A 25,931-nucleotide genomic window follows, 5' to 3' on the forward strand; every position below is an offset into this window, starting at 1 on the left:
TGACTTCCCTAAAAAATCCTGTAACAGCAGTTTAATTTAAGATTTCACTTAACCAGGAGGTCAGGGAAGTCTACTTCATAACCTCATTTCTGAAAGTTGACTACTCTGTATACATGCTTTTGTACTACTTGAAACACGATTTGACAGAGGGCCTTGAAAGAGTAGAACAGGATAATTCCTAACTAAGGGAACAATTTCAAGAAATGACCAGTTTCAGTTCGGAGTTCTCTAAGGGTCTGTTTCACCTTCGTCATTGATCTTTCCGTTTGAAGTGTTCATTTACCATCCTGACATAATCTAGGGCCGCCCTGCATGATGTTGATGATACTTTTGTCAACGTGAAGAATGCGGGGCCATTGTTACAGAAATCGTACAAGAAACAGAGACCTTAATATGTACCATCTGTTTTACAAAAAAGCTCAATGTGGTAATGCATTTGCAATACCAGAAGCAATATCTCTAAGACATGAAATGAACATATGTTGTCTAAGAGCCTTCAGGCTGACATTGAAAAAGAGAAAAGATAGTACTTCAAGGCAAAGACTGTCCCAGTAGAAAGACTGCCAGATCCAATATGGCTCAGCCTATTGACGAGTCTCTGGTGAACAACTTCATATAAAGATTTTCACATTGTTATGGGTCGTACAGCTCTCTGGCCCATCTTTTTCAGCATGGGTAAAATCGTAGAAAACACTCTCTTTGTCACTCTGGGTACTTTTCTGTTTCAGAGCAACAGATGTTTTCAGAAAAAGTCACATCACACAATAAAGTGCTTGAATGATTATTTCTTAGGCTGGGGGCAGGTAGTTTTAAGAACAGCTAAAAACGCAACTAACTGAAAGCTGTACAGAAACATTGAGCTGTTTAGCAAAAGTTTAAATTATAAATTTGATGAATGGTAGCTTTTACAGTTTTCAAATATGTATTGAATACAACTGAAAGTTCTGACCTAATTTTTCTAGATTAAACTCTAATGTAAAATTATATTTCACAGTGTAATTTTTTAGAGTGCGAGAGAGAGAGAGAGAGATGGGAAGCAAGGGCAGAGGGAGAGGGAGAGAGAATCTTTAACAGGCTCCAGGAGCCTGACGCAGGGCTCTATCTCGTGACTGACCCTGAGATCAAGACCTGAGCTGAAATTGGGAATTGGCTGCTTACCCAACTGAGCCACCCAGGTGCCCCTACAGTGTACATTTAAAATGTATGTACACTCATGAATATTCAGTATGTACATAGCCCATAAGTCTGTGTGTGTGTGTGTGTGTTATATTTGTATACGTGACCATCAAAAGAAATTGCAAAGGTCAAATGATGGATTATTAAGGCCAGTGGAAGGAAGAGTTAACAGCTTAACAAGTGTAGTTTGCTTATATTTCAGTTCCAAAGATTCAGTATGGGTTTGAGTTATATTATGCCATAATCAGGCTTAGCTCTTCATAACTATGTCCATATGAAATAGAAGCTTTACATTAAAAAAAAAAAAAAGAACAGTTGAAGAAATATAGCAGTGGACCAGGAGCCAGGAGATCTGGCTTCGAGTCTCCAATATCCTTGTAGAATGTGCATAACCTCAGGTAAATCTGACCTGGGTTCCCCTTCAAGGCCTTGGTTACTTTAACTATGAAGAAGAAGCATGAACTAAATGACCTCTAAGGTCCTTTCCAAATTTAAAAATTAAATTGTAATTACAAAGAGACAATCATATAGTATAAAATAGCAGAAAGAAAAGGTGTTTTATGTATAAAGTCAAGATAATTAACCCACTTATCTTATGTAATTTATGTTTAAAGCTATATGTTGATCTATTAAGAGATCTTATTTTTTATGTCTGTCATTTGCATGACATTACATAAAATTGTGTTCATGTTCATCCTAAATCTTACGTACAAAAAATGTAAAACACTTCATTGTTACTGGCCTTTTAGCTATGGGGCAGATAAAAGATAATGGCCAGACCCAGTTACAACCATAGTCCTATGTATTCAGAAGTAGTTCTTGGATGATCATTAATGTAAAGTTATTTTTTAAAATGATCTTATCTTATGTAGAAATGGACTCTATATGATAGCTCTCATGTCCTGCTGAAGATCCAGGATTCATTCCAGACATCCCTGATGCTCTTCAAGTTATGATCCAAGGGTGGCTTTAATGAGGAAAGTTTGGTTTTGCTCCAGGGTGTTATTCAAGGCACTGGGTCCATCCTCTTTTCCAACCCACCAATCCCTGCTGCAATAACTCTTTGGATTATGCCTCTCATAAGAAAAAGCTGGATGGTTCATTAATTATTCTCTGGTGTATGCTACAGATAGAAACTCCCAACATAAAAACCAACTTCTGAGCTGAGATTTGTGTGGCAGGCTTTTCCACACCCTCTTCTGAAGCTATACTCCTGCTTTCACTACTAATTTTTAATTCCCTGATCATACCCTAAATCTAGTTTCTGGTCACTGTCTCTTCCTTACTATTATGTTACATAGCTTCTGGTATTTCTGTTATATATTCTACCTAAAAAGTTACAAAGAGCAGTGACTGGTCTGGATACCCTTGAATTTAGAGCTTTATTCAAACTGCTGCCAGGTCTCTTGACCTGTCAACAATCAGGAGTGGACCAACAGGAATTCTTCTCTTCATGGTGGGTCAGAGGAAAGCCACTGGTGAAATTCACTTTCAACCACACAAAGTTCAAAGGCACTGGCTTGAGTGGTGTGTGTGTTTATTCAGGAACATGTGGATCTGATGAGTGTGAGGAGATTGGTGCAGTATGGCTCAGATGCAAGTCGTTGAGTATAATTGATTTTTAATGGGCTGGCTACCTGCCACCAGATGTTCATCAATTAGGTACGCTTTAAAAACCAACACAGCTGCTTATTTCATGCTGACTATCCAGTGGCTGAGATAGTGTTAGCTCAGCATAAGAAGTCATCTCTGTGTCGAGTGACCATACGTTCCAATTTGCTCCCGACCAGTAATGATGTAAGCCAGTAGTTATTAGTAGCGCCTCCTTTTTCTGTCTCAAAATGCCCCAATTTGGACAGTTAATCCCATGGGGATCCTACCTATCTGTCATGCTGTTCTTGGCCCTCTACACATTTAAGTTAAACCTCGATCTTGCCCTGTAGCAGCAAGTAATCCATATTAACATCATACACAGGGTAGGTGTTAACCTCTGTCTTCCATGTCTAAAATTAAAATGTTATTTTAATTTTAGACATGGAAGGACTTTATGGATTACATTTAGTCCAGTGCTTCCTAAGACAGGTTCATGAATCAGTGAGTTAATTTTCATCAACTTCCCTCTGATTCTCCAGTTTTCTTCCTTTGTTCATACTTTCTCTTTCCTCTTATAGACTGTCTCTGGGGCTGGCTGATTTCTTTATCTTACAGGTAGTGCTCATGCCCAGAGAAGGCCTTTCTTTCCGTTGAATCAGCATCTACCCTAAAATTAGGTGATCAAATGACCTTGTTCTTCACAAAGGAACAATCACTTTTAGGCAAAAAGCAAATAACTATCCTAAAATATATTATAAGATAATTTAGTTTTATGTCTGTAAGAAAGAACACAGTATTATTATAAAAGGATTTTCTTCCATCCTATTCATGTCATTTGAGTGTCATAACTTAGCTTTAAGAAAGATTTTAACCTTCTTTATGTTGTTACACGAGATACTTTAGATAATTTGCCTACTGGTAATTTTGATTAGAGCTGACCCAGCCCATACCTATGGAGACCACTTTTTCCCTGAATCTCTACTAATCTCCAGGAAATATTTATCCTACCCCCAGCATCTATTTACACTTCTTCTTTTTAAAATTTAATTTTCATTTTTATCAATGTAATAGATGGAGAGTTTTTAAAAATCATAAAGTTCTAAAATTTGTATGAAATATAGCACTCCTGTTCTCCAGTGACAATAACTTTCAATTTTGTTTAGTTCTTTCTTTGTGCCATTGCCTTCATGCTTTTAAATAACATATTTAATTTGCTGATTTTTGACTTTCTGTTTATTTGAGACTATTTTAGATTATTTTAGACTTTTTGGTCTATTTTAGATGTTTTACAACACTCCTCCACTGCTAACATACTTTGCCCATCTTTATTCTAATATCCCACAATTCTTGTTAACTACAGAATTTGTGTTTTCAGTGTTACCAATAGGTAAATATTGCTAAGGTTTAAGCTATAAAGTATATTATGACCATATTTTCTTTTTTATATAACTTTTTCTTAATTTGAAAATATGACTGCCTATTTTCCTGCTGTTTCTTAGTTTCAGTGTTGTTTAGTTTTCTGTGTATTTGTCACTAATTTGACAGCTCTAGCTTTCCCCCAAAACTGTAAATCTCTCAACCCACTCAAACATTTAAGGTAATTGATAGGTTAATTGATAAGTTTTTTTTTTTTTTTAAGATTTTATTTATTTATTTGACAGAGAGAGATCACAGCAGGCAGAGAGGCAGGCAGAGAGAGGGGAAGGGAAGGAAGCAGGCCCCTGCTGAGCAGAGAGCCCGATGCGGGACTCGATCCCAGGACCCTGAGATCATGACCTGAGCCGAAGGCAGCGGCTTAACCCACTGAGCCACCCAGGTGCCCCTAATTGATAAGTTTTAACTTGCCATTTATACAGCAATGTATATGTTCCTTTTTATTTTCCTTGAAATCGCCTCCTGGGGACTTGGTCCTTTGACTCCAATCTGTAGCCTCAGGAAGGAGGCATTGCTGCTATTGCTGTTGTTATTCCTTTCATCCACTGTTAATGTGGAGATATCCAAGGCTGTCATGATGTCTGACTTACCACAAATTTAGTGCCTTAAAACAACACAGAATTATCTAGTGCTCTGGAGGACGGAAGTCTACAATGGGTCTCCTGAGCTAAAATCAAGAGGCCTGCAGCCTCCATTCCTTTCGGGAGGCTCTAGGGACAAACCTTTTTCCTCACCTTTTCAAAAGGCCTCTGCATTCCTTGGCTTGTAGCCCCTCCCTCCATCTTGAGAGCCAGCGATGGCCTCTGAAGTCTTTGTCACATCACGTCACTCTGACAATGACTCTTCTCCCTCCCACTTCTGCATTTACAGACCTTTGGGATTTTGGGGGGCCAACCCTGATTATCCAGGATAATCTCCTTATTTTATGGTCACCTGGTTAGCAATCTAAATCTGCCTTTGCTATTCACAGGTTCTGGGGAGTAGGACACGGACAGCTTTGGGGGCCATTCTTCTGCCTATCACAGGCTCTTGGATGTAAATGCAGACTCTTAAACATTCAATTCTTTCCTCAGTATTTCCACTTAGATTTCTGATGGGCATCTCAAACCAAATTCAAAACCAAGCTCTTCATCGTCATACTCCATAAACCTGTTCTCCCTTTAGCCTTTCATATCTCAGCAAATAGTCAAATAGTCAAGAAATGTTAATTGCCAAAACAAATGATTGATACCTTACATATTCTTATATCTCATCATGTCTTTCAGTAAGTTCTGTTTGTTCTGTTTTCAAAATATATCTAGAACTCAACACTTCTTCCCACCTTGCTTCCATACATCTAGTTGCCCATGAGAGTTCTTCTAACATTGTAAATGTTATTAAGTATTCCATGAATGACCTAGTGAATGGATGTAGTCCTCCCAATAACATGATCACATGAATAACTATCTTCTATGCTAGTTTATGGTTTTCTCTTTGTTTGATTATGTTTTATCTGTAATTCAGATTTATTAGTCTAATAATAATAGTTTATTAGTCTAATAATAGTGTAATTCTAATTTATTAGTCTATATACATCTTTGATAAACAAATATTTCTTCTCAGTGCAAATTAAGGAATACATGGTTCAGTCAGAATTCTTAACTAAAAGCAACAGAAATTATTGACTTAAGTAGTAATAAATTTATTGTAAATACCTGTGGCAGAAAAAATTGGCTAGAGGTTTAGAAAAGCAGGTCCTGAATGTAGGTAGGAGCAGAGCAGCTACATTATCCACTCTGACTCTGCTACAACCCTATTATATAAAGATAAGTGCTTCGACATAGGCTTTTCTTTTATGATTTTGGATTTTTAAACTTTATTATTTATAGAATTTTCTTTCTAGCAATATTAGTTTTATATGACAACCATTCTTAATCTATCACATCATTAAATTAAGGGGGAAACATGATGAATTGTAAATGAAAATGACACAAAGGATAAATGCACATGATTTGGATTTAATAGAACTTCTATTTGATGTTTTAATCATCTTAAATTTCTCTGATGTTATAATCAATGACCTTTTATTTTTGTATTTCCTCTCATATGAGTTGTGTTGATTTCAAAGAGAAGTTGAACATCACATTTGATATTTTTGAACTTTGATTACCTAAATATCAAATGTTTTTGAAAATTAAGATTTCCAATAATCAAGTAACTCCCTGGGAATGAGGAGGACACTAAAGGACAAGATATGGCCCTTACTTCTTCGCAGTTGAATGCTGTTCGTATTAGATTACATTTATTCTAAATGGCCAAACACGGTGCTGTTCCAACCTAGTTTGCAATGCATGTGACTCGCACAGTTAATAGTAGTGGGTCAAACAGTGGTGACTAATAAGGCTAATAAGACTTATTCTATGTTGGAGCTAACAAATCCTTTATCAGTACTTCAACCACTCTGCTTATGTGGCCTCATTGTTAAGATTATGCCTTTCATCTATGGAAACCAATCCCTTTCATATACAATTTCAGCAAGAAGCTTATAAAATGTGTATTAAAGCAGTATTGACTTGTCTAACAATAAAAAGTACAATTAGGCTTCCAACACAGAGCATTTCTAATTTGCATAAAAACCTCTCTAACCTATTCCTTTTACTGCAGAATATAACCAAAAGGTTATATTCTGTTCCATGCACCAGTAATTACTCTAAAATCACTAGATAGATGTACCTATGTAATATTGTTCAGTTCTTTATGCAGATCATTAAAACTGAATTTATATGCAAGATATATCAATAGGAAAATACTATTAAAATCATTAGAAGAAATGACCAAGCACAATGGATTCCTTTTACATAATATCACATAATGTAATAATTTAAGATAGTTTCTTCCTGAGAGCCACTGTCTTGATAAAAATCATTCCAAGGGTAAGACTAAAGACGTACTTTCATCCCACCTTTTAATAGGGGCTTCCAGTTTACACAATGTATAATTTTAAAAGATCACTTTTAATCATTGGAAAGGGTCATTATGAACAGGCTTTATGTTAAAAAAGGAAAAAGTAGGTAAACTGATCTGCATCTTGTGATTACTTTAAGAATACTAGAAATGTTCATAATGGAACATTTTTTATTTCAGAGCCCAGGTTGTTCCTCGGCCATGTATGATCCTTGTCACAGAAACACATCTTTCTTGTATACCTTAGAATTTTCATTCCTCTTTTAAAACAATGGAAACTTTTGTGATTCTTGTGTTCTTTGATTTCCTTAAATGACTCCCGGGAGGAAGAGTTCAGACCATGGCTGATTCTCTACTTCTTTGCAAAGGCGGCATGAGAGTGGTTTGTGACCACTGCTGATGAGCCTTCCCATGGCTGTTTAATGAAGAGCAGCGCCACTCCACCGGGGTAACACAGAATGACATTGCCTCAGGTCACTTCAGGGCATGTCACATCATGTAACACAACATAACCTGATGTAACCTGATCCAACAGGTCAGGTGCCTGTTGCATATTTGTAGGAAATACTTTTTACTTCGCCTCCCGAAGAGGGGCCGTGTCACCACGCATAACGAAATGTCAGTTCTAGCTCTGGGTGCAAGGAATACCAGTGGAAATCACTTCCTTCCTTATGACAGTGGACTCTGTTCAGCTTGAGTTACTTAGAGTGCATGTCATTAACAGGACTGAAGTTGTGATTATTGAAAGTGAGTTGAAGGAAATCTGCCTTAATTAGAACAAATTTAAGACTCGACCAAAATCATAGTGGAAACAGAATGCTGTATTTTTAAAAACAGCAATAGCAGCAGGAAAGGGGAGAGAACGAGTTGTGAAATAAGTTATCATTTTAACAAAACAGCATTTTTTGCAAAAGAGAATTCGATTTTCTAGAAAAAAACAAAGGAACGGTGAAGTGAGGTTTTTTTCTTTTAAACCCGATTAATCAATGTACTTATCCACTGTGCTGAGTGCATTTAGGTATGTAAAGAGGCGTGTTCCTTGCCATTTGCCTTCAGTAGGCTTAAGCGAATATAGAAACAAGACAGGTATACATTGCACACCCGAAATTGTAAATGCAACCTCCAGGCTCTCGGCCGTATGTTCTAGAGAAAGCGAAGAAAGAACAGAACATTGCCTGGAGTAGAAAAGAAGGTCTCAGGGACTTCGATTTATTATTACCTGCTTTGAGTTTAATGTTCTAATCTCACAAGGAAATCCAAGTCAATTACAGGGTTCAAAATACATGTAGCTGACTAGGAGTAGTGAACTTTAAAAACATCTAACCTAGGGCACCTGGGTGGCTCAGTGAGTTAAAGCTCCTGCCTTCAGCTCAGGTTATGATCCCAGGGTCCTGGGATCGAGCCCCACATCAGGCTGTCTGCTCAGCAGGGAGCCTGCTTCCTCCTCTTTCTCTGCCTACCTCTCCCCTACTTGTGATCTCTCTCTATTAAATAAAAAAAAACAAAAAACATCTAACCTAAGTTTATCAACAAAGGTAAATGGAATTTGCCTTGAATTCTTTGACTTGCCTTAGAAATATTTTTAATTATTTAGAAATAAAACTATAGGATTCATCAGTAGAAAATATGAAATGAAAGGAAAATCATATAGCAGTACTATACAAATTCACTTTTAAAAAGTTAATGCATATTTATCTATTAAGGATCGCCCATATCACCCATTCTTTTTAATGAATTATTCAGTTGACATAAACCTCATGTTATATGGCTCTAATTAGTTAGATATTAAAGGAGAAGAACAGTAAAACAAACAGCTTAAGAAAAGATATGAATGAGCTTTTTATGGGACATAAGAGTTTCATATTGTGTTAACTTGAGGGGTGATGCTTTTTCTTCCTGTATCTAGATGGGGACACAAGGACAAGTATGAGGGGCAAACATAGTGAAGGCATTTATATGATCACAGAATAGTCTTGCTATTTCATCAGTAGTACTATAGATTTTCCAGATCAAAGAGATAAATTCTGTGTTTGCTGGTGTGTTTTACGAAACCTAAGTCAAATATGAGTCATTTAACAATTATCCTTCACTTTTATTTTTTACTTTGAGAGAGAGAGAAGAGTGTGAGGCTATGCACATGTGCTTGATCAGTGGGGAGGGGCAGAGGGATAAGGGAGAGAGAATCTCAAGCAGACTCTGCACTGAGTATGGAGTTGAGGGTGGGGCTCAATTACACAACCCTGAGATCATGACCTGGCTGAAACCAAGAGTCAAACCCTTAACCAACTGAACCAGCCAGGCACCCCATCCTTCACTTCGAATAATTTGTCCCATTATTCACAAATTTCTTCCATCAGTTCATATGCTCAAGATTTGACTGTACATATGTTAATAGGTAAAGGACCATAATAAACTAATATATGCATCAAGAACCATTAATAACACAGATGTCAGAATTTAGTTCGTAATTTCACTTTGAAGGACAGTTGGTTTCAGCTTAAATAAAACCTGGTGTCTCCAATATAAGCGTATAACTTGTTACTACCAAAATATAACATATATGAAGTCTAAGATATATTTGACATACTGATAGATTTTATTGCTTCATAATGAAAACTAAAAGCTTTACTCCAAACAAGACATTTCCAGAGTTGAGGGGGAAAAAAAAACTATCCAAAGTAATGGGATGTTTTGGTTATCTGTTATCTGTTCATTCATCTCTACCGTGCCAGTGTTCCCATCTACAATTTTAATCAATTACCTAAATAATTCTAGTTAAATTGACACTGATGAATACAAAAATAAAATTATTTTGTGCTCTGGAAGCAACCTGGCATTAACTTAAAGATTATTAAACTATTTGGAGTTTATTTCTTTGAGTACCAAACCTGAGCAGAAATGCCCAGAAGCTATAAACCATAGCTAAACACTACTAGAGGAGTTTTGTGGCTCATGTTTCAGTGCATGTGTCCCCTTTTGGACAGTCCCTCCCCCTCTCTTTCTTGGCCTTCTTTCCGTCTTCTTTTCCCCAAATGTCCTAAGAGGAAGGTGAACGGAAGCCATAGTTGGGACTAGATCAGGACATCCGGGATTAGTTGACTGTCTAACCCGCCTTGGTCACTGGATTTGGCATCACACACTTTAGGTTGTTGACCAATTACCAAGTATGATGGAACTATAAACCACAGCTGCTGGAACTGAATTAGTTTTTGATAGTCGCCAAAGGCGAACCAAAAACCACTCTCAGATGATGATAACGCTAATTAGGCACAGGAATTCCACCCCCCTTCTCCAACTTCATTGCCCTCAAATGAACTAAGGGGATAAAGAACATTCCCTCCTAAATTTCACAAAAACTTTTCTCTAACACAGTACCACAATGAGAAAATGTGAATAGTTGTTCTCTTTTCCTTTGGCTTGAAACTTAGCTCACAAAGAGAGTTCACACTATGTAAAGATTTTCACAGTTATGTACTAACAAGTCTGCAGGATTTGCTGTACTTATACAAGGAAGTCAGATTTGAAAATAAAACCAGTTTTCTGTTTGTGGACACATGATGAACATATGGCCAACACCTGGAATTTATAGAGGCCTTTACCTAATAAAACCTTCTGAGACATTCCAAGAATGACAACAAAGTGATGGCATGAAGCAGAACTGCCAAAGGTAATCTTCTTCACCTTCTGGTTCTTTTAAAGCAGAAAACATAAAACTAACAACTTAGTGCCCCCCAAATGCTTATGAAATGTGCATTAAAGAGGTGGGAGCCCAAGTTCCCTGACAAAAGTGCCATTATATCATGATTGTGAGTGTCTTTCTGGATTGTCTCAGAAAGAGCTGGTTTATGAGGAAGATGACTGATTGGGAAGCATACTATTAAAAAGTAGAGTAAGACAGATTGCAAGATCAAGTTCAAAGTTTCCAAAGTTTCACTTGGAATGTTTTTATAATGGAGTGCATTCTTAAGTGATAAAACCACATACAACATGGACTTATGATTTTATACAAATCTCTTAAATTTAGCTGCAACTTAGGGAAATGGCATTTGCAAGGTGATTCTAAGCTCAATATAGACATTAAAACTGAAATTCCCAATTAGGAAAAGAAAAGTTGATGGGATTCAAAATGAAAACAATAAACAAAAAAAACCAAGGCTGTTAAAAGGCATCAGAATAAGACAGCTTAACTTTTAAAGGAAACTAATCTCTTTGTAAATCAAAATAATATAACTGAAATACTTTGTGTATTGCAATATTTTGCACATAATGCTTATTATTGAAGGTAATCACAAAATCAGAATTAACCCTAATCCTGAGCTTCACCTGACCCCAGTTCAGACTTCAGCAGTTTATGATATTGTAACCAAGATTCACAAAGCATTTAATGACAAATCTCCAAGCCACTCAGTTCTCACACCCTACACCTTAAGGGTCAGTCAAATGGGGTAGAAGAAAAATTATTTCACCCACAAACATGCACCATTAAACTAACTGACTATTGGTTATCAGAGTTATGTGCTATAAATACCTGTCAGGGACCACAAAACAAAAAAACTCTCCCTATTGAACCTCCCAGAAAAATGAGCCATGTGATACCCTCTGCAATTAACCAGATATATGCCATTATCAAAGGAAAAAAAAAAAAAAAGTTGCTGCAGCCTAGAGAAGAAAGCACAGCCAGTTCAGCAGAGCTGGTCTTTCTAGAGAGGAGTCTGCAAGGTAGCTGGGATGGGCATGCTATGGATCAAGCAGAAATAGAGAAATAACAGAGAAGACTATTTGAGGCTGGGCTGATGGGTGTCAAGAACGGTGATTACACCCTTAAGTTATTTGTCCTGAGAGTTCTTTTAAAATAGCACTCTTATGTTTAGAATGCTCTCTTGTACTAGAATACAGGGAAATGGAATTTTTTTTAAGTCTTATTGTTTTGCTCAAAAAAGAAAAATCTATGAAAGTTACCCATTGAGGAAATCATTTGGGGCATTTAGTTCATTATTGTGTAGAAGTATAAAAGCCTGACCAGTCTGAGAAACGATCATTCCTCTTTATCATCACACCCCTAGTCTATCTTTTGCCCTGGAGAATAAACAGTAAAATAACTTAGAAGTCTTTCTTACGGGGCACCTGGGTGGCTCAGTGGGTTAAGCCTCTGCTTTCGGCTCGGGTCATGATCCCAGGGGCCTGGGATCGAGTCCCGAATTGGGCTCTCTGCTCAGCAGGGAACCTGCTTCTCCTCATCTCTCTCTCTGTCTCTCTGCCTATTTGTGATCTCTCTCTCTGTCAAATAAATAAATAAAATCTTTAAAAAAAAAAAAAGAGGTCTTTCTTACAACTTGTTGATCATAAATCACTGCTTGATAGCTGAAGTCTAACAGAGGAGCATTTAACATTAGTCGGGATCTGAAATTTTGGTCATCAAAAATGCTGTAAGATTCTAACCTTGTGGGTTTTTTAATGTCTTCCATGACACATACATCATGCATTTAGAATTCCTTTGTTTTATAGGTTCTAATTCATTTGGGTTAAACAACAAAAAAGTAGAGACTTCACAGCAAATGCTGAATACTGTCCTTTGGCAAGAATTTAGATCTTTAGCTAACCATTAAAAATAAAGGTAAAATAACAGCAAATAGAACCCAAAACAAAATCATAGCAAAGAGTGACCAGAGAATTAGGAGGAAAGTTTGTAGCAAATACTGGTCATAGAAAGCATTACAATTTCATAGCCAATGCCAGTCATTCAAGCTAATGGAAAATTCAAAGCAACTGCTAATAGTTGAAGTCAATACAGAATTGATAGCACATGCTGATCAGCAATGTTAATGGAAAATTCTCCCACCAACCTGCTCGTTTTCAGATGTCATCTCAGAATAGCAAAAAGCCGTAAGTGTGAGTTTTGACTCTTATGTTGACATTTTCCATTTCTTTGTATTAATCGCATGTACGTAATGTGAAATAGGCACAGCCTATTGTGGCAACAGGGGTTTAATTATGACTCCAGATGTATTTGCAAGAGTGTATTTCTTATGACTTTGGTGCCCCGAAAATGGCAGTGATCACCTGCTAATTGTGCACAGGGTCCCTGAGAGCTGTCTAGAATGATAATCTGGTCTGCCGATTTGAAATTGCGAAAGACCCCTATTCTTAGTGAGTATCAAATGCCACTGGTTTTCTCCGTGCATAAAGAAATCAACAATCCCACAGATAATATATAGTATGAAAATGTAACCTTTCCTGTCCTTTCTCTAACCAAACAAGGAGCTTTTTTTGTATGTGATGGTAGTTCTGAATTTATTCCTGTTATTTCAGATTTCCTGGGTTCAGTGATTAGTTTGACTGTGCAGGATAAGCTGTCCAGTGAGCATGATGACCATCCAGGTAATAGCATTTAGAGCACAGAATTGTGTGGGCAAACCAGGGGCAGAACCGAGGGCATGCAATTAGCTATTACTTGCCAGCACACCTTTCACTGCAATTGCACAGGTTCATTTTCCCGAACTATTCCTGTCCCATATTTTCTACCTTTGCCTTTCTTATCCTCCTTCCTATTATGCTACCCTCCATCCTACTTGTGTACTCAAAACTCAATTTTCCTTTGATGCCCAGTCTTAATCCCACTTCTATGAGACATTTTCTGATTATTCTATTTTTACTTATTGGCATAAACAAGCACTCATTGTTGTATTGCAGATTTGAGATACTGTCCTGTATTGTTTGACATATTTTGTTATTTAAATCTTAATCAGGCCAGCCAGTGTCTCACAATGAGATATTCAAACCCTTTTAACAAAAGGAGTCAGCATTGTTTTTGTCTTGCTCACAGTGCATTCATCTCTATGGCTTCCACATAAGGAGACAGCATTAAAAAATAAAAAGTGAGAGGACCACTGAAGCTAGAGTCAGACATCTGGGTGTAAGTATTCATTAGCTCTGCCGTTGAAGAATGTTGGGAGATTTCCCATGCTTACCCAAGCCCTACGAGGATCAGTATTCTCATTCAGGGAAATGGGAGAATTCCTATGCTATCCACTTCACCCCACAACTTCTGATTGTCAAAAGCAAATGAGAGCATGCACTTGTGAGTAGACAGAATTTGCATGTGAATGAATGTGTTGCAGGTATATCTCGTTGTTATAGTAAGGGCTGAATACATATTCAAGCTCAGTTTTCAATATAGAGTTTTCAGTATATAATTTTTAATTCATTGTTCTCAACTATAGTTTTCAGCTTCTGAGCGAAGGCAGAAAAAAAAATCTCCCAAGTATGTAGACTCAAAAAAATAACATAATACAATGTAATGAGTACAGGGAAGATGAAGTAAGAGATGGCAGCAAATCGAGCCAGTAACTGTCAGGGGAGAGAGGGCCTGAATATCTGGAGCCTGCAGTAAGCCCACAGCTCAGTAAGATGAGGATTTGATTTCTCTTTCTCCATAATATTTCTATACAAAAAGGCTACTTTAAATGTAAATTCTTTTTGAGTGCTGGTATGTTGTAATGATCTCATTAATTGCTCTAATAAAAACTATATTCTTGTCCTCAAGAAACTTCAATCTAAAGAACAAAAGAGTCTTATAGAATAAAGATTTATGAGCTATAACATAGGAAATAGTTCAGATTCCAGACTTAGTAACTCTTTACTTCATGATCTAAGACAAATAAGAATAGCTAAAAAATACTCCAGTTCATACACTGTACTGAAATTACAAAGTATAGATTAATAATTCACTTAATGAGAGAAAACTCATGAACACAGGAAGTGAAATTAAAAGCATTCACCTCATTTGAATATGGTACAAATCATCTTTTACTTACATTTTTATAAATAATATGACCAAGAAAGGGAAAAAAGTGAAGGAATGCCAGATAAAGATTTCTTTAATATGTAGAAAGGTGAAGACCAAGAATGTATAATGGTAGACACAAACTCAACTTCTGAGATCAGATGAGGTATGTAAAGCAAATGAAATGGTAACTTACAGTGAGTGAAAGATGTGGAAAATGGAAGGAAAAATATCTATAAACAAGTGAATTCAAACTTTGGAAATGCTCTGTGTACCATGCAAAAACCTCTATCATGAAAAGCTATATATGCTGGATAGCCTATTACAAACTTAAAAATAAAAAAAATAAAAAATTGTGACTGGGAAGGAAAGAAAGAAAAATCTCCAAAACCAAAAATGAGAGGGAGCAAGCAAATTAGAGCTGACATTGTGCCCGTCTTTGGAGTATATCCTGTATATGATAGCCCAGAGGCTTGAGTTTAATGTCCAAAAAAAAAGGACAGACAATAGGACCCTGGGCCTGCAAAAGTGAGTATTATGACAAAGGCCCTTCGCACTGAGATCCAAAATTTAAAGCTCTACAATCCTTTAGAAAATGGAAAATTAGAGGGAAAAATCATTAGCACAGGGAGACAATAGGAATTCTCTCTTTCAACCTGGGCTCAGAGTGGGATGATAAATTGCTATAAGAATATATAACCTTGGAACAGTACCCCTCATGGCTTTGGGGTGAAGTTTTATATTACCTGTATCGTGTCCAAACTCCTTTATATAAATTTTATATTAAAAGTACATGAGGGCCCTACTGAACCCTGTGGCACCTAGTGGAAACCACCAAAATACTTTTTGGAGGAATCTGGCTTTATATTATGGATACTCCAATTGAATATATACTTACAATCTGAAATTAGAGAATATCTAAGGATAAAATAGCAGGCATATCCCATGGCAGAATTAGATTCCCAAAAACTTGATAAAACTATTGGGAAGGTGCTACAAAAACAGAGTTTAAAGTAAATAAAATCTTTAAAATATTTTAAAAAATTCAAAATTCTAAGACTAAGATACTCTTGGTAAAGAACAGATATTTTAAATAACCAACTAGAATTTCTAGAAGGAACAAATACCATCATAGGAATTGAAAAATTCAACATATACCTTAACAATAAATTGAACACAGTGAAAAGAGTAAACTAAAAACTATTTTTGAGTAAATTACTTAGAATGCAGCATGGAGAGCAAAAGAGATAGAAGATGTCAAGGAGAAATTAAGAGACATGAATGCAAAACAAGAAGTCCACTCTGTGCACAAATGTACTTCCTGAATGAGAAAATAGAATGGAGAAGAGATACCGACAATAAACCTATACAGAAATAAGGAGAGAAATGTTTTCCCCAGTTGAAAATGTGATTCCTCAGATTTGAGAAACAGAAATCCCATTGAAGGTAAATGAAAAGAAATACACATCATAGTGAAACTACAGAATACCCACTACAAAGAGAGAGTATTTGCAGAGTAAGAGTGTACCACTAATAGATCTTTGCTTGAAGAAGTAGAAGGATAAAATTCTGGAAGAAGGAAAACCATGATAAGGAGTTAGAGTTTTATTTTGAGTATAACTGGAAACCACTGTAGAGTTTTGAAGAAGAGAGTGATGCAACTTAATTTATACTTTAAAAATATTGCTGTGCATGTTGTATGGATTGTAAGGGCATAGTATTTCTTAGGAACATACCAGTGACAGTGGGGTGGTGTCAGTGAGAGAGGTACCAGACAAGGATCACAGTTTGAAGGCAGACAGTGAGTTGTAGTAAAGGACTGAAAATGGAAAGTGAATTGAAAATCAAGACTTTTTTTTGCCTTTCCCTGAGTACTTTCTATCGGCCAGTACTTTCTATTAGCACTTGGATATGTATTAATTCATTTAACCTTCACTACAACCCTGGAGTGACCCCTGACTAAAGGTCACACAGCTGTTTGACTTCAGAGTCTGTATTTTCAAGCAATACTTTCTCTTGCCTCTTAGGATGACTCATCCAAATTGAGATACAGATTTATGACATGAACCTTAAAAAAAGAGGAGATTTTCCTAAAAATGTCACAATAAAGAAGTTTAAAGAGAGAGAAAGCTAGCACAGTGGTTCTCAACTTTGGGTATAATGTTGGCCCATTCTTGAATCCTAAAATCTCTGGCAGGAAACTTGACAGGAGTCAGAGATCAAAGCAACACCATCATCCTGTGGCAGAGCTATGTCACACAGTGCTAACAAAAGCTTCCAAAATCATGGAACTTTCCTTTGATTGCCCTTCAGCACTGTGCGCAACATAAGCAGAACTCTTTATGGACCTGCACATTTCCAAGTCTCCATGAATGAGGCAGGAGGAAGGTGGCCCAGATGTCGGTCCCTTCCCAGCAAGTGCATCAGAATATAAGCTACGTGAGTTCAGGGAATTTTTTCTGCTTTGTTTCCACTACATGCTCGACCTAGCCCAGCATCTACTAGGCACTTACTAAACATTAGTCGTACAAAGTACAAAGGATTGAAAGTTGTAATGTGCTCTAATCCCAAATGTCTGGCCACTCTGAAAAGCCTCACAGAAATTGTTCTTCAAAACAAGCAAACCAAAAAAATTCAACAACAGAAAATGTAAATTACATACATCAATCAAGATCCACAAACCTGTGAAGGTTTGGGGGAGTTCATTAGTAGCAACAGGCCAGGTGAGTATCATCAATGTAGGAGATAGCCCTTACCACCTTCAAAACCCATAAAATGTAGTTTTGGGGGTAATAATCAGGCTGTGCTTAGTAAGACTTCAAAGAACACACTGTCTTGATTTAGAGCCGGTTTTCAACTTAGAAAAAGAAGACCTGGATGGATGAAAGGAAGAGGTATGGGAGATAGGGGCACTTGTTTTTAATGAACTGATGACTTCAGAAAGGTCAGTGGAAATAGTCACTGGAAAGAGGTCAGTAGTGAAAGGAAGAAAATTAGGGCACTAAGTAGCTGTAGGAGAGGTTTATCAGTCCATGACATGATAGCTAGCCAGTGGGTTTTACATCTGGAGAAATAGCTCAAAATGATAAGATTTAAGGACCATGGTTATGATGATTTTCCTTGAAACTAGTGGATTGAAGAAGCTGAATTGTATATGCCTCCTGATGATGTCAATCCCTGGGTTAATTGCTCAGCACTCAAACGGACATGTTCTTGAGTTCTCTTGGCATCTTTTGAAGATAGTTCTGCCAATCCATGCTTTTTGCCATAGGTCTTAGAGGGCAAAATATGAGTCTTTTATATTTGCTCACCTTTGAACTTGGGCCATTATTTGGATTCCAGAATTCTCTACACCAAATCTAACCAAGTGTTCAGTTTGCTAGGAGGCCTAATGTTCTAAGTGCTGAAATTTGAAGTGCTTCTTAGATCTGGGAGTAAATGCACATTGGATAGAGTTCTACACAGATGGTCAGAGATAAGATTTGCAGGATTCCATATGCCTCTTACCTGCTGGAGTTATAACAGTATGTAGTGAGGACAGGTCCTAAGGCTTTGAGTCTTATGACTAGGAAGCCCTAATGAGGTGTTGAAAGAATTTTCCTCCAATGGCTGAGGTGAGGATTAAGTGGGGCCTTAGTTGCCCACATTAGGAAGAGTCACATTAGTTCAAGATGGCTTGGAAGTGGAAGCAGTGATCTTCAACCCACCTTACAGAGCATATATCTTAAAGAATAAATATTGCACAATACTGTATTACCATGTGTCGTTAACATAACCATTGCAAACTTCACTTTTTTTTTTACCTACTGCTGGAATAGTTTGCCCTTTTCCGTAGTCATTTCTTAATCCTTTAGAGGATCACTGTTGTACCGTATTTTTAAGAAAAAAAAAAAAATCATTCGCACTCTCTATACGGTCAGTTGGCATAGGGATTCACGTTTTCTTAATGGGTGAGTGATTATGTGGGTGTGTGTGTATGAAGAGCAAAGTATGTGGACATAGGTATATTTACATGGTACTCTCAGTCCATATTTTTGTTGTTCCTTTAAAATTTTAGAGAAAGTGAAGAACAAGATAAAAATTAAAAGTAATTCTATAAAAGGCATTTTAACTAAAACTGTTCTCAATTCACAAATGCTGAGACAGTCTAAGAAAAGCACCACAATTCAACATTTCTAAAGAAATGAACCAAGCTTTGCTATCACTACTTTTTACACTGGTTCCACGTGGGTGGTCTTTTATTTCACAGGACATATTAATCTCCTGTTATATGTGACAACCACTACTGTGTGTCATCTCAGTTCAGGACAATAAAGTGACTCTAGAGTTTCCTTCTAAACTTAGCGATCAGGCTTTTCTTACTGTGACAAATGTTTATGGATTCTTCTAATTACACGTCTGGTTTAAAGCTAAGATACCAAGAGAATACAGTTCTCTTTTGTAAAGTTCCCAAGGTTTCTCTATAATAATCAATTACCATAATGAGTTTTTTTAAAGCTTCCATTCATCATTTTCTTAAAATATATAAACTACTAGGATAAAGATAAATAGCCATATCCAGCATACCCTGAGGCACTCTACCAAAGGTTTCCTTTAAATCAAGATCAACTGGAAAACATGTTGGGTTTTATTTCAAAGTCAATCCTGCTTAGGTTTAAAAAAATTGTGTAACAGAAAAAAGGAGTAAAATAAAATCCATGACAAGTAGGCTTCATAAGAGGATCCTAGACAGTGCATCATTATCACAGTCACCCCTGTGGTCCATATGTACTTGTTAAATGGGTCTCACTAGCTGGCTCCTGTACCATTAAAACTAGAAACTAATTCTCTACATGGGTCTTTTCTCACCTATTAACCTATTATCTCCTTCTGTTCTTAGAAAAACATACCTAAACTAGGAGTTATTTGGTACATCTTTAATCTAAACCAGGGTTTCTCAACCTTGGCACTATTTCTATTCTGGGAGAAACCGTTCTTGGCTGTAGGCAGCTATCTTGTGTATCATAGGATATTTAGCAACATCCCTGGCCTTCATCCACCAAATTCCAGGAGCACATACCCCTTCCCCTGAATTGTGATAACCAAGACTGTCTCCAGACACTGATAAATGTACCTGTGGGACAAAGTCCCCCTCCCATTTGAGAACACCTGCTCTGCACTTACCCATGAGCATTCCGGTAGTATAAAAATAGTCTGAAATTGAAAAAACTGGGGCAAAGAATAGTGAGATGATTCTGCTGGTTGCAGTTTAGAAAGGATGATGTCAAGTAAGAGTTGGGTGATGATGGAAGGGATATTTAATTTTTTTTTAATTCAGTTTGTGAATGGAGTTTCTAAAGAAAAGAGGAAGATAAAATAAAAGATTGATAAAATTGACCATATTAATAATAGTTTCTAAATTGGCTCTATTTTACCTGTAATTTTTAAAATACAGGCAGTATAAATTTCCTAATATTAAAAGTATGTATATATGTGGATACATGGAAAAAAGGAAAAGAACTACAATGCCCATCCAATATATATTAAGAAATAATTCACAGAGATGAGATAATTGATTTTTATATTTCTTTTCATACTTTTGAATTGCTCTGAAATAATAATAAATTTGTAACATTTTTGTAGACAAAACAAACTGAACAAGTATAATTTTAATTGTTTTGTGAAGGCAGGTAAGCAAAATTATCTGCAACTGGAGTTTTTCTTAGTTGCGATTCGGCAAGTTCTCTATTTACTGGATACATTCAGAAACTGATGATAGTGATGGTAATTTTTAAGTGAGCTCTTTAAAGTATTATCTTTAATATTTGGTGGTTCTCAACTTATAGCATGATAAAATACTCTTCTTAACACAGGTCCTTAGCGAGAGTGCAATTGAAAAAACACTAGGCTGGGAACTAGATGAATTGAGTTTGATGTCTGCCCTCATCACTTATTAAAAGCTTTTCCTTAGGGGCACCTGGGTGGCTCAGTGGGTTAAGCCTCTGCCTTCGGCTCCAGTCATGATCCCAGGGTCCTGGGATCGAGCCCCGCATCGGGCTCTCTGCTCAGCCGGGAGCCTGCTTTCCTCTCTCTGCCTGCCTCTCTGCCTACCTGTGATCTCTGTCTGTCAAATAAATAAATAAATAAATAAATAAATAAATAAAATCCCCACCCTCCAAAATAAATAAATAAAAGCATTTCCTTAGATTAGCTCACTAAGATTGTATGGTTCAGTCTTACCTATGTAATTAAAACATTTCTATCTTCCTTACTTTGTGGATATGATAGAATCAAGAGAAAAGATTCAAAAGACACTGCCATGTAGTCTTACCTGTTTCATTAATAGTGTTTATTTGCCTGCAGAACTTTTTGTTTTCAAATGAAGTGTGAGACATAATGTCAAATCATCATCCATAAGAGAATGCTCCCTTAAAATATTGCATATGATTACGACCAAGAACAGTGTTTTCCCCTATCTTATCGTTATTCATTGGCTTCTTGACTCTGAAATCTTATTTATAATTCCCATATGTTTCCAAAGAAATATTTTAGATAATCCTAGCCAGAATCTTGAGTTCCAAACGATAACATTTTAATTGTTGCTAAGAATAGATGTAAATCTGTACCATCTCAACTGACCTTTAAACAGAAGGCCTCATTTATATATTTGAAGGAAAGTAAGAATCATCTTAAAAGATGGGTAAAAATAAGCACAGTCAACCTCCCCTAACTAGTATCTTTGGCATATTATAGACCTTACAAGACATAATTTTTAGATAAATGATACTTTATTTGATACTTATTTATGGGGGGAAAATGACTGGGTTGCCTCAAAATAAAATATATCCTAAGACAATGACTTATACAGAACATTGAGTTTATGGAAAAAGCAGTGGTCCAGAGAAAGAACTTCTTTATTTATGTCAAAGATTTTAAAAATGCTACATTTAATTTTAATATCGTGAGGAGCAGTATCCCCCCTGCCTGATAGACCTCATTACACTGCAGCAGGTACAGTATTTGCCTTATTTAACAATTTTTATCAGTCATTTAAAAATGAGCAATGCTCTCAAAAAAGAAAAAAAAAAGTGATAGATAGATGTGTAGTGTACAGCTTATATCTACAAAAATTTGCACTCAATTGTGAAGAATAATAAAAACTAAAAACAAAAAAGGGTTTTATTAATCCTGGGCTCATGATTTGATACATTCAGCAACCAGAGACAATGATTGTTAATTGTATAACCATAGTTCCTATTCATTACAAAAATCTCTCTGCTTTTCTTCTTAATAAATGTTCACCTCCATCCACCTACTTAGATTCATCAAATTTGTGTGAATATCACCTTCCTGTCACTTTGGACTCCCGTTTTGTCACCAGCGCTGATCCTTCCCATTTTTTCGTAGTGTAAAGCAATCTCAATCAGGGACTCCTTTCTAAAGCCCTCTTAAAATGTGAATATCCAAAGCAGGTAAACAAACACAGCAGTGAAATGGAAAGTTCCACCACCCCAAATAATTTCTGGACCAGTGAACAGAAGAAGAATTATGAATCAAAACCTTTCACTTAAATCGAATCCTTCATTCTTCAACATGTCATGTGTTTCGTTTACTTCATTATCATAGTTTAATTCCTCATCTTCTCTTTCATGGATTCCTGTTTGAATTTTATTAATATTTACTTCACTCTTGTTCTTAGTCATATCATTCATAGCATCTTATTTTATACATTTTTACTTGTACTTTTATATTATATTATTGTTTCAAAATTATTTCTAAAACACTGGCCTCAAACTAGGTGATATTAGGGAAATATAAGCCCTGGCTCTGTCTCTCCCTCTACCTCTGCCTCTGATCAAGTACTGTAACTTCTCTGAGCTTTAGCACCTCTCCTATAAAAGAAGAATATTTGGGGATAAATATTATAAGAAGAATTGGCTATGAAATAGTATATCTTATTAAGTACTTATTACATCTCTTTTCAGCAGGAAATTTATGATTTTGTGACAAATGGAATATTCAAACAATATCTATTTTTCTTTTTAATTCGTTTATTATATCTCCCTCTCCCCCACTAAATATAAGCTACTTAAAGAACAGGAACTTTGTTTTACTCATAGTTAAACTCAAAGACATAGAAATGTTATGGTATCCGGTAAAAGCTCAGAAAGAATAAACAGAAGTAAGTAAAATTAACAGATGCTATTTCCATTTCTAAAACACCTTAGCAACTCTCATCCATTGAAAGAACTTTATTTTGTCATTTAAATATTTTAAAAACTTCTTCACTCCTACTTAGGAATGGGGTGGGGGGAAATCCTGCGGTAAGTCAACTGTCTTAGATTCTTAAAGGGACAGCTTTTATTTTTTTAAAAGAAATAATGCCTATAACCTACTCTGCCACACCAAAGAGCTATTGGAAAATAAAAGGATTTGCATGAGTAAGTCATAAAAAGCCATATTAGAGCCCTCTGGGATAATTTTTCAAAATGGTGTACCATGCTTTAACCATGTAATTCTCATTGACCTTAATGGGAGTCATGCAGCTAAAACCACATATACCTCTTTTAAAACATATCTCTAAGTGTTCTGTCACTAATGCTAGTAAGTAATAAAACGGTACACTTTCTCTAGACATATAAACATTATCATGTTTATATCAGCATAATTATGAACTTTTTTGTACCATTATAGCTGGGTTTTCATCATGCTATCATTAACTTTTTGATAGCACAAAGACCCAATTTTCAATGGATGTTGTTAGGACATTTTTCTTTTAACCATATTTGATTCTAACAAGATAGCATTGTCTTGATAGGAAAAAAATATCCTTTTAGATGTACATTTGCATGAGAAATCATGCACTAAGATACTTAATTTGTGTCCTTCTGAATACAGCCTTCTAATGTAGAGCTCTAGTTTGGGAAACATATGGCAGTGTGATGACTTTTCGTTACAAAACAAATATAGTCTCAGCACCTTGCTGGCCTACTGTAAATATATGATTTTTAATAAAAGAAGAATAAACATTTAAACATTTCTTTGCCAAAATATATTAGTTATGACCTGCAATATGACTGTAGTCCTAAATTTCTTCTACATATAAGGTGTCCACTGTGCCAGATTGTATGATGACTTCACAATATGGGCAAATGTTCACCAGAAACCAGAAGGTGGTTTCTAATAAAGTCAGCTATTACATAATACAAAAAGGTATTACATAGTAATTCATTTCAACAGTTTCAGAATAGAAAATGATTGAAAAAAATGAATAAGCCGAATACATTAGGCTCTCTGGATTTTTTTGTTACTGTTTAAGCAACACTCACAAGGTATTTTATTATCATAGGATCTTAGCCCTGGAAAGAATATCAATGACCTCACAGTTCAGCTTTTCCTTTTTCTTCCCATTTGCAGATGAATGAATTCTGAGAAAATGACTAAAATATGTTTTCTCCTAATTAAAAAACTTCTATGAATATGTGGTTCTAAAAACATCACTTCACTTTTGAAATTTGTTTTTAAAGGTAATTTGTACAGAAAGTTTGCAATTTCTGGGCAAGTACGGACCTCACCCCTTCCCCACCCACATACCCACGTGAACATAAAATGATTAAACAGTCATCTACCTGAGTTTTTATTCATAAAGAATGTTCATTTGTTTTTGAGCAAGTATTATGAAAAGTTTCGGGTTAGTGAATATTCTATTTATAGTGACTCAAGATAGTAATTAAGACACCTACATCATAGTCACAGCTCAGGCAGAGACACAGGAAACTGCCTCTGCGTATCATCTCTGAGCATAAAACAACAGAGGCTCTTTTCCCATAAGTAGTGTGTGGGAGCCGTGTTACCTACTTGGGTCTTAGGTGGTCCACTCAGAAAACTGCCAGCTAGGATCTGGAACTTCCACGGCTAAGAAGCAGTAGAACATCAAGAGCTCTCAGAGAAGAAAAGGTGTATGTTACGTGGGAGGGCAGGGCCTAAGACAATAGGTTTAGACAAACTGAGGGACCATGGAGGGTAGGGAAAAAGAGACGGGATAAGGACAGGTTTGTTTACCACTGTAAGAGGTGGTCACCAGGGGGACCCCAGAGTCCAAACAAAAGTTGAGGGGATGAGTGAAATCAAATAGTGAACACATCTCAGAAACACACACGCACATTTACGTGCATGCTCAGAAAGACTCAGTGTAGTTGGAATTATCACTTGAATCTGAAGTAAGATTGTCCTTGTGTGTTGAGTGAGTGCTTGGCTGGCTTATGGATGGACCATTTCATTTGGGGCTGTACAACTACTTCCTTCTATGGTGAAGGAACAGAGCTAGAGTTAGATGTTCGAGGAAAAAACGTTAGGGGTTATAAGGGAGAAGATGAGCAGAGCACAGTTGATCCAAGGATGAGGCTAGGGAGGAGGAGATCTAGAATAGATTTATTTTAGAGAAATTCTCTATATTTGGTGAAAAGTTTTATCCACTTTGGTATTAAAAACTCATAATAGGGGACGCCTGGGTGGCTCAGTTGGTTGGACGACTGCCTTCGGCTCAGGTCATGATCCTGGAGTCCCGGGATCGAGTCCCACATCGGGCTCCCAGCTCCACGGGGAATCTGCTTCTCTCTCTGACCTTCTCCTCGCTCATGCTCTCTCTCACTGTCTCTCTCTCAAATAAATAAATCTTAAAAAAAAAAAACAAAACAAAACAAAACAAAAAAACTCATAATAGATCCCACTCTAAATAATTTGTTTTATATGCTTATGGTAATTGTATAATGGATGATGTATGCCTATCTCTTGGTATACTTGGCTAGATCATTTATAATGAATATTTTTATTATCTTCTTGAAGCTTATGAGGTTCTATATTATATAGTATATCTTATATATAATATTATATACAATTATCCTATATTATTATAGAAATGCCCTCGACTGACAGAGTGGGATCAAGCAAATAGCAATTTTGTGTAATGAAAACTTATCAACGATGATCTTTTTCTAAAAGTGATACTTTACTGTACATGCAG

General features: G+C 36.3%; 1 protein-coding gene and 1 pseudogene across 2 annotated transcripts in view; one reads left to right on the forward strand and one right to left on the reverse strand.

Annotated features, from left to right (window-relative positions):
• Window positions 1-3,299: 3,299 nt before the first annotated feature.
• The window catches only part of LOC309844857 (uncharacterized protein), a 49,051-nt gene continuing 26,419 nt past the window's right edge, over window positions 3,300-25,931 (reverse strand). Inside the window, exon 5 of the mRNA XM_082692193.1 lies at window positions 3,300-3,436. Within this exon, the coding sequence (XP_082548319.1) occupies window positions 3,379-3,436 (58 nt within the window). The 3' untranslated portion in view covers window positions 3,300-3,378. The remainder of the gene's footprint in view (window positions 3,437-25,931) is intronic.
• The window catches only part of LOC309844977 (hsc70-interacting protein pseudogene), a 107,447-nt pseudogene continuing 85,053 nt past the window's right edge, over window positions 3,538-25,931 (forward strand). The window contains exon 1 of the transcript XR_014316542.1: window positions 3,538-3,543. The product of XR_014316542.1 is annotated as a hsc70-interacting protein pseudogene (transcript). The remainder of the gene's footprint in view (window positions 3,544-25,931) is intronic.

This window comes from Mustela nivalis (genome assembly GCF_964662115.1).
Source record: "Mustela nivalis genome assembly, chromosome: 12".
Classification (NCBI taxonomy): domain Eukaryota; kingdom Metazoa; phylum Chordata; class Mammalia; order Carnivora; family Mustelidae; genus Mustela; species Mustela nivalis.